We start from the raw sequence: 14,272 nt of genomic DNA, 5'->3' as shown, positions 1-14,272 counted from the left end.
CGTCGTGCGTTTGCGCTGAGCTCGACGGCTGTGCACCGGAGGGGTTATGTCTTGGCATGTGCAAAGCTGTTTACAGATGGCAGTCGCCGAAGTCATCGTTACTGAGGCTGTGGTTGTGGTTGAAGACCCAGAGCGATTGTGTTTCACCTTGGGGCTCCTGGGAGCACCGCTGAGCTTCAGTGATGGAGAGACTGTAGGAAGGTTTCGGGTTCAAACATGTATGCATCCCCACGTGTGAATTGTCATTGTATTTACACTGAATGTTGCTTCAATGCTCTTGCAAGTCTAGGTGAAAGGGTTATTTTCAACCTTGGTTATCTTTGCTCTTGTAAACTGTTTATTTTAAATAGATGCAAATACTGTTTTATGGTTCTTTTTTGTAAGAAACTCAGCTATCTCTCTTTTCTTTCTCTCTTTGTGTCTTCTTATCCAGGCAAGGAAGAATATGTTGCAACCTTCAAAGGATCGGAATACTTCTGCTACGACTTGTCCCTGAACCCCATTCAAAGCAGCAGCGACGAAATCACGCTCTCGTTCAGAACCCTCCAAAGGAACGGACTGATGCTCCACACGGGCAAATCGGCAGACTATGTCAATCTGGCACTGAAAAACGGGGCGGTCTCGCTCGTCATTAATTTGGGTTCCGGGGCCTTTGAAGCGTTGGTGGAGCCAGTCAATGGGAAATTTAATGACAATGATTGGCATGATGTCAAAGTAACAAGGAATCTTCGTCAGGTAACAGTACAGAAGGTTGCGGAAGAGGTTGAAATTAAGGAGTAAATTTAAGAAAATTTAACACTGGAACAGTCACCAAACTGAACCTATAAAAAAACAAATGTTTTGTCTGTCTATTCAACATTGAAGCTATTGTGAAATTTTGTTTGACATTTCACATAAGCAATGAAGACAAAACAAAAATGGCAGAATATGAGCAGGAACATCTCTGGATCTGCTGCCTACCTCTTTGTCTCTTATCCTTGCCACATCAATAGCAACAGCAAGTCAGTTTTTTTGTGCAGATCGACCTCATAAATAAACAAACAAACACACAAGCAAGCAAAGCAATAAAAACAAACAAAACATCAGATTTAAATCACCTTCAAATAAGCAGTACTCTGGAACAAATACTTTATTTTATCAATTCTTCTAGGCAATACCTGATTATACATGTGTACACTTCTAGAGTTCTGCTCGTTTGAACTTTATTGTGTTCTGCTGACAGTAAATAGACAGTCCATTACAATTAACAATTAAGGCAGGTATACATGTTTGCATGTATTTAAGAAAAATATTTAGATGCAAAGCTAGTGGCTGACCATTTTAATATTAAGTGATTTCCTAATGTGTCTCAGTGCGCAGCAATGGGTGCAAGTCAGTGTCTGTAGTGATGGACACTAGCTCAGCAGGACATTATTTCTGTATAATGTCCAACCCTTGACACACCATTCTGAGTTGTAGGGAGTCCTAAGTATAATTTCATACCAGAAAGTCTTTTAGCGGTACTCTCAGTTCTGATTAAATAGATTAATGATGATGGTTTCAATAAACCATGTTTATTGTTTCACTACTTAGATATTAACATATGTGGTCTATTGAATAGTTTCCTGAATTTCAGTAATGTAGGTTTTACATTTCTGATTGATTTGTGGTAGGCTGCAACTTTCAAATGAGCTGCAGTAAGTTTGACTTAACTAGCAAAGTAACAAGGTTTATTGTCTACACTGTCGTGGCAAGAGATGTATCCATGTGTCTCCACGAACAGACATCCCAATATCTATGAGGCTGACACAGTTCAGTGTCTGAAATTGAGTGGCCATATCTTTATTTTCATTTTCCCTCTGATGGCTTGACAGTCTAGCCAGCTGCTCAACACTGATAATTGCAGCAGTGCCATGATTGCGAACAGAGGCCACAACTGCTCATCAGCAACCTTATTTCTCACTGTAATTAACAGAGGTGCTCTATTGACCTTCAGGTCTTAGCTGTGAAATATCTCTTAGGGATTTTCTTTTGTTGTGGTTTGTTTTTGGAAATTGTAGCAGACATTTGTTGATAATGACTTGCAATGCTACGTACCATAGCATCTAGGTAGTAGAACTAAGACTTCTAGACCTAGACTTCTAGAGGTGTTCCTGTTCATAGTCTGTGTGACTGTTTAAACTCAAATGTCTGAATGGATTTGGATAACATTACTGAGCTGTTTTAGGAAAAACTGAGTGTGCATTTAGGGAATGCATGCCAAATGGGGGAAAGTCTTCATTCCTTCCATCCTGTGTTAGGGCTCTTCTTTGCTTTCTCTCATTGCAGTAAAGTGCACCTAAAGTTCATCACTTTGACCGTAAAGCAGGTACTGTATAGGAGCAGCGAATTGTCAAGATATGGCTAGATTGGTCCACACTGCAAACCTCTCAATCGCTGACATAAAACAAAAATAAACTGGAGAATGATCAAAAAACAGAAATAAGAAAAAAAAAAAATGGAGAGACTTTCGTTAAAGAGGGTCACCTGATGTGCTTTAGGCCTTCTCCCGTCTCGTCGTCCTCTCTTCTCTCTGATGTCTGTCAGTCATGTACTCTGCTGGGGGCTGGACTTTTGGGAGCTTGTGAAATGCTGAGTCTTACTGAGCAGTCCTTTCACTGGGCACAAGACGTCCTGTCATTCTGTGCACACAGACCGAGTCATAGATCTCAGTGCTGGCCCCGTCTGTGGGGCTGCACTAGAAGTTCATTTGACCAGCTTTTTTCTTGTATAGACTTATTTTGCCCTTTTTTCTCCTATGTGTTACTAACATGCTTTGGAAAAGCAAAACAACTAACGTCATTCATGGAATGTGTCATTCTACTAACCTATATATTTTTTGACGTTTTTTAACAATGTACTAACCTCTGTAGTAACCATCATATCTTTTTTAAGTAACAATCGTTATTCTGTTCACAGTTTTTAATTTCCTTTCTCCCCCCTTTTCCACAAAGCATTCAGGCATTGGACACGCTATGGTAAACAAACTACATTGTTCGGTAGATATCATTCTAATTGTTTCTTAGTTTGGGTTTGCCGTGTGTTTCCTTTCTTTCTTTTCACTGTAGACGTCATTAACAAAAAAAGGGGAACTGCGGTTGGTACTCTTCTGCTTACTTTTTTCGACTCCTCTTTTAGTTTTTTCTCTCTTCTCATCCGTTGGTTTCTCCTTCCTTGTTTCACTGTTTTTGTTTTTGTTTTCCTTTCCAATTGAGTTGTGACCCACCTTTTTTTAGGAGCATCGTTTCGAGCCTTTTGCACCAAGCAGTGGTTTACAAGGAGGGTCCTCTCCTGGCTGGCTGACCAACTGTTCTTTGGGCTCAGCCAGTTTTGATTTCCATTCACTTTGCATGGCATGCATTCAAGAATGTGCACTGTGGCTGTTCAGCTGCTCATTCGTTGTCATGGTTGTCACATGAAACTCGTGATTGTCTCTGGTGGCTTGTTTATTGATTTTCATTTATTTCTTTTTTCTTGTGGTTTCTGAGTCCTGCCTTTTTGTTTTGTTTTTTGGCACAAGTCATGTGTTGTTGCTTGTCCCTGACACCATGTGGAAAATGTCTATTTTTCCTTCAACTAACATAAACTCTTGGTCTTTTTTTTCTTTTTGTGTCCATGCATCAAAAAGAAAAAAAAGAGAGAGAATAGCATGTCGTCTTCAGAGCACCTGAAAACAAACTATTAACCAAATGCAAAGTGTGTTTGTGCTTCAAAATGCTTGTGCTTCCACTCTAACACTACAGCATGCATTTGTTTTCATTTCTTTTGTAGAGAGCTAACTAGCTAAACTTACTAATGACAAACCCCTAGCATACAGTAACTAACTAACAGAACTTTACTAACACCATTTTTGTGTCTGCAAAATTTCTTTTTTTTAATCGCAGCAGGGCGAATACTAACACTGGGCAATCTATTAACTTCTTTTAACCAGAATAATTAGGTTCTCATATGGGCTTGCAGTCCACAAAGTAATCCCAAACTGGACAAAATAATGCAAAGACAAGAAAAAAATAATAATCTCTTTGAAACAGACATGAAAATGGGTTTCAGACCAAAATTACAAACCAGATACGAGATAGACAGGAAGCAGGCCTCAGGCACAAAGAGGGCAAAATCAGAAAGCCGGACTGCACTGAGTAGCCTACTGGAGTATAGCGTGTCCTTTCCCTGTGCTTTGTTGTTTAGGTCACAATATCCGTGGATGGAATACTGACCACCACTGGATATACACAAGAGGACTACACCATGCTAGGCTCCGACGACTTTTTCTATGTTGGAGGCAGTCCTAGCACAGCCGACTTGCCTGGATCTCCTGTTAGCAACAACTTTATGGGTTGCCTGAAGGAGGTAAACACCTTGCTTCTGGGTTTGGGTGTGCCTCAAGAGGATGTGTGTACTTAACACTTGCACAGATGGCCACGCAAAGAAACACACACACACGCACACACACACACACACACATTTAGGTTAGAGAATCATTGTGAGAATCATTGTGTTTGCTGAATACGTCTTTACATCAAATAAAATGCCATCATTGAAATGTCTGATCACACCTTTGCCATCAGCATAGATGGCACAGATTATTTCTGCCAATATAAAATATATTTTTTAAATGAACTGCACCTCCATTGGTAATAGGCCCCAATATGTTCACTAACATTAATACAGAATGGATAGATTGACTCAAACTGTAATTAGCGAAATCCCAAAGAGGCCATAGAGTGCCCTGCTCAGCAACATCTGTATTCTGGTGCAAAAACAGCAATGAATGTCATAACAAATGTTTTTAAGCACTGACGGCGTTTCGGGCTCATTACTTTGTGTTAATGGCAATGTCATAAAATGTGTGTCAAATGAGGCGAGAAACAGACATGGGACACACACTGACTCTGTCAGGGTCGAAGAGAGAGATACTGTAGAGAGAGCACTGCTTTTTGCCCCACAGTAGATGAAGCAAAATATTTCAGGAGCGAGGCCGTCCGCACAAGGCACTGGGAGGGAAGCTCAGGCAAGTCCAAGCAGCAAGTGTTGGAAAAAATCCAGTGAGCTGCAATCATGGTCTGTACTCCATCTCTCTCTCTCTCTCTCTCTCTCTCTTTCTCTCTCTTGCTCTCTCTCTCTCTCTCGCTTCCTCTCTTTCTCTGTCTCGCTCACTCTGTCTCTTTTGGTGCTTTTTTCCATTTTCGACACACTATTATATTTTAATACGTGTGGCATTAAAGTTACATCAGGCCACTTAATGGGAATTCTGACCTGGGAAAAAAAATGGCCCTCCACGTCAGCAGCCACCTGGGAAGAGGTTGGCTTCCCTGCAAAGTAAGAGTCTTTGAAGAGCGACCTATGCACATATTTCTGTTCTTTTCTCTTTTCATTTCCAAACTCAGATAGCCTCAATCGTCCTTCCTTCCTCGAGGAAGAGGACGACAGAAACCTCTCCCTGTTCCTCTTATCCTTTGTGTCCTACATGCTGTATTATCTCCAGCCCAAATGAATGTTCTCCTCAAACTTGTGCAAAAAAAAAAAAAAAAGATGTTATTAGGCAGCTTGGTGGTAACAGGTTTGCTAGGACTCAGCTTGTTAGTGGACGTGAGTGCAATGGCTTTCTGCAGAGCATAGGGAGAGCACGAGCACACACTCTGCACACAACTATCAGCCTTGCAGCCTCTGCTCTCCAAGGCTAAGCCACTCAGGGTGCCATTCAGATCGCACGGTCCTCTGCTGTTCGATGAATGGCCATTTTTAAGAGGGTTATTCACAACAGCCTTACACAGTCAGGGCATTTTAGATTACGTACATAGTTGGAAATAATCTTGAGGGCTTCGTGTTATTTGTCTGTAAATTCAGGTGCGCAAGGAGGTTTTGTGCGTGAGTGGCTCAGAGCGCTCAGCTCAGTAGAATAGCTAAGCCACAGCAAGTCAATGTCTCAGCGCATTACCGACCTTTGAGCGTACAGTAGTTCTCTCTAGAGTGGCCACGGTGAACTGTGAGCTCTCCCTCACCTCTGCTCGAGACCGAGCCCCCGGTCGGCTCAGAAATCCGCACGGCTCAGCCCGACTCAACATCGCTCCGTATTCAGCCTCCTCAATCCTGACGACGTGAGAGTTATGATCGGGGGGAGCGCCGAGCCCTGTCTCTGATTGATCGCGTGTTCCCGGGGCCACAGTTGAGTCGGCCGCGCCCGTGCTGTGTTTCAGCACATGTCTGCAAACCACCAGGTCTCATGTGCCCTGCTTTCCCCCTGCTTTGATGATGAAACACCGCAGATGTAATGGCCCTGATGTCAGAGACCCAGGGGTTGAAGACAAATGAGCATGGCATTGGGCTCCACTGGCTGCAGGGGGAGAGAGAGAGGAACTCCAGCCATAGCCCTGGCTCCAGCCAATCTCCTTGGGCTCTGAAAAGGTGCCCCCCCCCACACACACACACACACACACACAACACACACACACACACACAAACACACACTACTGCTCTTCCTCTGCATTGATCGTCCTTTATTGGCAGCGTCTGTTGTGCCTCCAGCCTCGGTGACTAAAGCTGTACTGCAGACTGGGGCCCCTTTTTTCTGCCCCTCTAACACTAAGATCCAAATGTCTGTGTGACTTGATCAAATGTCTGTGATTTGGCAGATATTCATTCAGTTGTTTCTTTTTAGTGTGTTAAAGGATAATTCCTGTATTTAGCACTTTGAGTCCCTTTTCTGGTTTGTTTTGGATGAACTAGAGTGTGTTCTCTTGGTTGTGTGGTTAGTGCCTGTGGTGTCACAAGTCTATTTCCTGTCCATCAAGTACAAACAGTAATTATTACTAGCACATCTAATGTAATGCACATGCGAGGCGCTGCATGCTGTGCTGGTGTCTATCTTAACCCCCTTTTTTGCAGAGTGAGATAGGCTCCCTGATACAGTTTCATGCCTAATGCTAATATGCTCCCAGGGGACATGTCCCTGTTTTCAGGTGGATGCAAACCCTGTCAGTTGAGAGAACAGGAAGAGAGGGCAGAAGGGGGTGGGGGGGTGGTTGCTTGTATTTCTCTTATTTTTGACCCATTTTGTCTGGTGTGGAAAGGACATAAATTCTGTCTTAAAGCTGTGATCTGTGTATATGGCGGCTCCGGACCGGGAAACTAACAGAATGGCTAAAAGCCTCCTGCATCTCATTGCTGCTCATCAAGGTGATCCTCGTCTGCAGCCTCTCACATTCTTACAGGGATGATTTCATCATTACCAGGGAGCTGATGTGGATCTGGGTTACATATAAAGCAGCCATGACAAAATAATGCATGCATTTGTACTCTGAATGCATTTTAATTGCAAGTACAAGACCCAGTTAAAGTCATTTGCCATGTCCCAATGGTTGAAGGTGTCAATATTTCAGTTTACATTAAGTGAGAGGCTTTCACAGAAAACAATGTGGATTAGTTAATTATGGGAATAGACCGATAATGAACACTAATGCAGCATCAGGGCCGTCTTGGCCAATGAAAATAAGCCATAAACCTGAGAGGGCCGTGTGGGGAGGTAAGAATAATGCTCTCTCGGCAGTCTGTTGAGTCTTTCAGGGATGGTTGGGAGTCCACCCAGAGCACTTAATTCAGTTTTCAGTTTACAAAGCCTGCCAAAGTGGATTACTGACAGTTCTGCTTCTCACATTATTCAACCTCCCAAAAAGAAAAGAGTGGAGTGTTTTTTGCAGGGTGGCGGATATTCATCCAGCCCCAGACAATCCCCCATATGTTACTGGAACGCACATCATCAATTTTTAATAAGCCGTAATTGTTATAACATCAAAAGCCAGCCAACGTCTTTGCGCTCGTGTTTTGCCGTGATTAGCGTAACGGCGGCGGAGTGCCTTTTGTCTCGACGCCATTGTGCAGCCTTCAGTTGCGGAGGCACCGCCTGGATCAATGCTCACAAAAACGCACCGCGTGCCTCCCCGAAGCGTGTCAATCACCGGGGGCGCGGTGCGAGCTTGTTTGGATTGCCTCTTATCGCCGTCCAGCAAGCAGAGGTCAGGGGCTCTCATTCTCCGCTCATGAATACTCCAATTTGTATTACACATAATCACACTCCTGTGTCCCCGCGCAGCACCTACTCCATGCTGCGGTCCCCCCTTTTGTCATCGCAACAATGGCCGAGCACTATCACAAAGCTGTTCTTGGTTCGGGAGGTTTAGTGTTATTGTGTGTTGTTATTTTGTTTCACAGTGTCATAATGCATTGTGTGTCCCTGTGTTGTTTGGGTCTTGTTGCTGTATGCATGGTAACTGGATTGGGACAATAAAGGGTTTCTTAGGGACGAGTGGGATGGTGGAGAGGCGAAGAGATAGTAATCTGTTCTTCAGGAATGTCCCTTTCAATTAGGGGACCCCACAGGGTTCCAGATTGGACCATGCACACGCACGATAGGGGCCAGCTGCACTGGCTCAGGGATCCTCTAATCATCATCATGGACAGATGGTCTAACCTGAAGCCTTTAGTGTTTAGGATGGAACACAGTAACACAGTATGAAAGTGTGTGTGTGTGTATGTGTGTGTGTGTGAGTGTGAGTGAGTGAGTGAGTGAGTGAGTAGGTGTGGGTGTGTGTGTGTTTGTGTGGGTGTGCGTGCGTGCGTTTGTGTGTGTGTGGGTGTGTGTGTGTGTGTGTGGGTGTGTGTTTATATGTATAAGTCTGTGTGTGTGTGTGTGTGTGTGCGTGTGTGTGCGTGTGCTCGTGTGTGCTCATGTGTTTGATGAGGATGCACCAGGGCATGGGATGTTCACACCCACAGCGTTTTCTTTGTAGCAGCTCTGAGATTGATAGCATCTCCAGTGTGGAGTCTCTGGCTTATGGCTGGTGATGTGCAGGGGCCCAGGTGTGCAGGTGTGCAGATAGGCTTGCGTGTGCGTGCATGTGTCAATATGGGTCTGCCAGTGTGTCTGTAGGTAAGTGTGTTTGCCTGTGCACATGTGTGTGTGTGTGTGTGTGTGTGTGTGTGTGTGTGTGTGTGTGTGTATGTTTTCCATGCCACATGAGCCTGGCGGATGACTGTCATGCTCTCAGCTAATTCAGTGGTTTGGGACGGAGTCAAATATAGAGCCTGTCATGATGGCACAAAGTCAGACCCTTTCGGAGGCTGGCCTTCTTATTTTGACACTTTACCTCATCTGGTGCTTCTGCAGAGACCAGTTTCTGCTTTTACCGCCCTGATGACTCACTCCATTTTAAAATGTAAATAAAACATGAATATTATTTATTTCTTCAAATACTCCCGTCTTTTTGGGTCAAGTTGTTTACTAATGTATGATTTTCCGGCACATTAGATGGGGGCTTTTTGGGTGCATATTTGAATCCTCCATGAATCCAGAGGCATATGCACGCTCTTCTGCATTGGCCCTTGCGTGATGGGGTCCAAGTCTGCTTCTGTTGGCCACTGTCTTAAAATGTCTCCCTGTGTCTGCACTGAGGAAGACACATGGTGGTATCTTTGAGAGGCAGGCAGGTTGTTGGCAGAGCTTAGTGAGGAAATGCCAGCTTGGAAAGGAATGCCCATGGGCGTCCATGAGAGGAGACACCTGATGACCGGCATTCATGTCACTCAGTCAATCCAAAAAATGAGGCGCCAAGAGGCTCTCCAACTTTCTGACAGCTCATTTGGCATTGCCAGGAAAAATATTGTGAAGAAATTAATTGGCTATGCAGTGATACATTCTTGACAGTAAAAGAGAAATACTGAAATAAATCAATGTAAGTTTAAACGCTTCAATATGTTTACGTATTCAGCAAACATGATATTCTCAGACAGAATATTCTCACAGAAACATGGGTTTGCGTGTGTGAACATCTCATCTGTTCACCAGTGTCTTAGTGTTAAACAACACCTTCTCTGCCACGCCAGGTTGTGTACAAAAACAATGACGTGCGTCTGGAGCTCTCCAGGATGGCAAAGCAAGAAGACCCAAAGATGAAGGTCCACGGTGTGGTGGCCTTCAAGTGCGAGAATGTGGCGACCCTTGACCCCATCACCTTCGAAACGCCAGAGTCCTTCATCACCCTGGACAAGTGGAACGCCAAAAAGACGGGCTCGATCTCGTTCGACTTCCGCACCACGGAGCCCAACGGGCTGTTGCTCTTCAGCCACGGCAAGCCCAAGCAGCAGATCAAAGGGGCTAAAAGCCAGCAGTCGCTCAGGGTGGATTTCTTTGCCATTGAAATGCTGGAGGGCCACCTGTACCTGCTGCTGGACATGGGCTCGGGCACCACCAAAACGCGCGCGGTCAACAAAAAGGTCAACGATGGAGAGTGGTACCATGTGGACTTCCAACGGGATGGGCGATCAGGTATGTTTGCTTTGGTTTCTATTGCTTTTGGAAGGTGTTGGTGAAACTTTATGACTTTCAGTATTTATGCTTCAGTAGTAGCAGAGCAGGCAACTCAGAAACATGTGTTAAGCAATAATGCAAAATGTTGTAATTAGGTGAGGAGAGAAAGAAGTTCATTAAAGTGTAATTCCAGCGAAAATTGACACAAGGGTGTTTTTCTGCATTAAAACACATCAAACAAGCCGTGGAGACAGTAATTTTCATTGATCAACAGCTACAGAGCTTGGCCTGGTATATTCTATAGCCCCAAATCGCAAGCAGTGGATTAGCTATGGGCAGTAAGCTCAGTAAGTAAACGCTTTCCAAATAACATTTTTTTAACCGGTAATATTGTTCAAAGCAGCACCAAACCTCGTCAGTTAGCTTGCTTAGGGTCTCTACACATAAAACGAAGCACCAACGACCTAGTTAGCGAATGCAGTGTTTATTACAGAAGACTGGTAAGAACACTTACCACAGTCACGCTATCAGGAGAAATTATTTGGCAACCTCCGTAAAGCGTTAATAGAGGTGACCAAAGAATTTCTCCGGATAGTGGACTGTGGTGCTGGTAGGGGGACAGTTGGGAAGTGTTCTTAACATTTTCGCTGGAATTACACTTTAACTCTCCTGTGTTCTCTCTTGATAGACCAAATGCAATTAGAACATTATACGTATGAGCCAACCTATGTGTCTTATTTTATTACACGGCTCTCTTTTTGGGGTCCTTCATACTGTCATTGCAGCGCATGGAAATCATGAGTCATGAGTCATTTTCACAGAATCCCACGCTAAATATCTTCTCTGCGAATCCAGAACTTGTTGGACCCCTCCCTCAGAACATTTAGCTGAAATAAGCCGGGATCCTTTAGGTGGATTTTTATCCCCCTCAGCTTTGCCTGTGTAGATTATGCGAGTGCTTTGTCAGTTATGACCTCCTTCAGGCTAGCGTAGCGCACGGTCTCTGCCTGAGATTCTCGGCCTCCTTCTCCTGCCGTGCCGCGCGCCCTCTGGGCCCCTGGTGTTACGGGCGCTTGGCCCCCCGTCGGTTTGCTTATCTAAGCAGCAATTTGTTAGTGTGTGCTCACAGCCAAGGCCTCACAATGTCACAGCGCAAATTAGATACACCCTCGCAACCATGTTTTCCACTCCATCTCCAGGGCTGGAAATTACATTAACTGTTTCATTACCCCTGCAACCATGCAGTGGGAGTGCCTACCCAGAAGCAGGTGTCTCAAGCAGCGGTCACTCACACAGAAGGAAAAGGACTGTTACTCTGGCATTTCAAAACATTTTCAAAAGGCTTGCTGAATGTAGGGTAATATGTATCACACGAATTTTCAGCTGTCACAATACTAATGTTCTTCAGCCATAACTCATGAGTCAACCATGTCATAACAGCTCTGTGTTGATGTATGATAACAGCGCTGATACCAGACAGTGTATGTGTGATGTCCCAGTTGTTTTGAACCAGTGGAATTCACTTACAATGCTAAACTATTCCCCTGAGTTGCAAATGCATGCACTTGGCCTTGGCTCTCTGACTATCAGGCTATTGCTCTCTCTCTCTCTCTCTCTGTCTCTCTCTCTCTCTCTTTCTCTCTCTTTCTCTCTCTCTCCCCCCTCTCTCTCTCCATCTCATCTCCTCTGTTAAGCGCCAGTGAGTCTGAGGTCAGATCTCTCACTCGTGAGGAGCAGCCCAACAGCGCAGTCTGCCACGGCTCGTGCCTGACACTGCCACAGCTGTGCCCCCCAGCCCCTGCGTCGTCACACCCCTCCGCTTGGCACAGAGCACAGACTGGTCCCCGCCACTGCGACTAGCTGTCCCCTGAATCATCACACGACTCACAGTCCATCCATCCATCCAAACACCCACCCCCCTACACACAAACACACACACACACACAAACCCCCCACACCCCTAGCTCACACCAGGGACTTGCACAGGCAAACTAATGTGTTGAGGGCGTTTGTGAAGCATGGTTGCTGTGCACTCAGGATACAGCTATAGGATGTGAAATGGCTAATGAAATATCTGCGCTGGGCATATCTGGCAGCTGTAGTGTTGAGAAAGCATCCGAGGGGTAGTGTTGAGCGTTTGCCCTCCTACGTCACAGAGGTGATGCTGCCCTGATGTCTGTGTGATAAAAGGGATATTTCGGCATTTGAAATATAATTGAGGGTGGAGTGATGTCTATTGTCGCCCGTGCTGCATCTATCACTTTTATCGGGCGATAAGGACTTCCCAATCTTCACACTATTTACGTGTGCGTTATCGACCGCTGGAATCTCTCTTGTTTCTCTCTCTCGCTCCCTCTATCTGGCTCCATATCTCAGTCCCCTCCTCCTCCTCCTCCTCCTCCCCTCCATGCTCCAGCCCCCTTTCCCATTTTTGCATTCTTCCAGCCTCGCGCCTCCCGTATCAGCTAAGCTCTGCTTGCGTTTCCATGGCAACCTCAGCCAGGGATCTCTGAAGGCTCAGCTCAGCCCGGCTGCCGAGTGGCTCGCTGGCTGAACTGGACCCTAATGAAATCTCTCTCTCTCTCTCTCTCCCTCTCTATCTGTCATCAGCCATGTTCCCTTTTAAAACGCCAGAATCTGGCGGACGGCATGCGTGCCGCTTTTGATGCATTAAGAGACGTCACGTTATCTGCCAGCGCCGGGCACCAGTAACACCTGGCCTCCTCTCACCGGAGTGCTGTATTAAACATTTAGAAGCACAGTGATGAAACCTGCAGTAAAAGTCTTTTAAAGGGGCTGTTAGGGGAGGAGGTTTACCTCGATTCACTCTCCCACTGAAGGCCCAGGCACACGAGCACTGGACATAGTTCCCCCCATTGTTAATCTTCTGAATTAAAGGAAAAAAGTTGCAGAGCACATCTTTTGAAAAGCTGTTATTCACCTTGTTTTGCTGTTCTGTCGTTCTGCAGTGCTGTGCACCGAAAACATATACTGAAAATATTTCATCATATCCAAGCAAAAACAACCGAGTGTACGGAAATATGGCTTGGGTGTTCATGTGTCAAATGCTTAGTCAAAAAAGGTTATTGGCTTGACCGAGGAATGCATTTGGGGAGAAAGTTGATGAACGTTGGAATTCCTACTTGGCCCAAATTCAGTTTGCTTACGTGACCAAAAGCTTTTTCTCACAGGATTCCACAGTGTCCCAGATGCACATATTTATGCATGAAACACAGGCCTGCCCCAGTTTTCCTTTTGTATTTTTAAACTGTATGTGCTCTGAAAAGAGGAGCTGCAGAGACATATTCAATTATGTGTACCTAGATGACCATAACTGCAATAAATACTTTACTGCTACGACTATTGGGGTGGGGGGTGGGGTGTTCAATCTCTGCACATGTCAGATTATTGCCATCCACTGATGTCTCATTCAGAGTCATTTGCTAAATGTAATGCATGGGCAGCAGCCCTTTGCAATCCCTGTCTCGAGGTTGTAGAGCTGTTGTGTGAAGGGTGACAAAATGTTCACTGTTTGCCCTGAGGCCCTTTGGCTGTTTCATTAATAGTGAAGACACACACACACACACACACACACACAAAACACACACACACACACACACAAACAATATAAAGCCTCCTGCTTTTTACATAGCCAAAAATTCAACAAACACACGGTTCATGTACCTACACACACATGATTTATGCACACATACAGGACACGCTCGCACACACACACGCACACTGGCACACAGGAATCAACATGCCATCCCAAAAGCGTGTGAGTCACAAAGCATATGGCGCGCAGGGCCTTTTCATCTACGCCTCAGATGTTTTATTAATACACATGCCACACGTCATCCCAGACACAGTGCAAGAAAAACAGCCCATTATCATTTCCTTCAATACACTAACCCATCCGATACTCCCTGTTCAGCATTCTCATCATTGATTGAA

At 45.0% G+C, this 14,272-nt stretch overlaps 1 protein-coding gene across 30 annotated transcripts in view; it reads left to right on the top strand.

Annotated features, from left to right (window-relative positions):
* The window catches only part of LOC125312111 (neurexin-1a-like), a 279,994-nt gene that overhangs the window by 88,855 nt on the left and 176,867 nt on the right, over nt 1–14,272 (top strand). For 22 of the 30 annotated variants that reach the window (XM_048270695.1, XM_048270694.1, XM_048270660.1 and 19 more), the window contains 4 exons: nt 434–735; nt 2,973–2,996; nt 4,204–4,365; nt 9,895–10,336. In XM_048270695.1, the coding sequence (XP_048126652.1) occupies nt 434–735; nt 2,973–2,996; nt 4,204–4,365; nt 9,895–10,336 (930 nt within the window). Of the gene's footprint in view, nt 1–433; nt 736–2,937; nt 2,997–4,203; nt 4,366–9,894; nt 10,337–14,272 lie in introns of those variants that run through there. The other 8 variants (XM_048270688.1, XM_048270687.1, XM_048270686.1 and 5 more) reach the window with 2 other exon arrangements.

Source organism: Alosa alosa, chromosome 18, assembly GCF_017589495.1.
Source record: "Alosa alosa isolate M-15738 ecotype Scorff River chromosome 18, AALO_Geno_1.1, whole genome shotgun sequence".
NCBI classification, from domain to species: Eukaryota; Metazoa; Chordata; class Actinopteri; order Clupeiformes; family Clupeidae; genus Alosa; species Alosa alosa.
The sequence above is the reverse complement of the archived record's forward strand: the minus strand, read 5'-3'. Positions and strand labels throughout refer to the sequence as shown.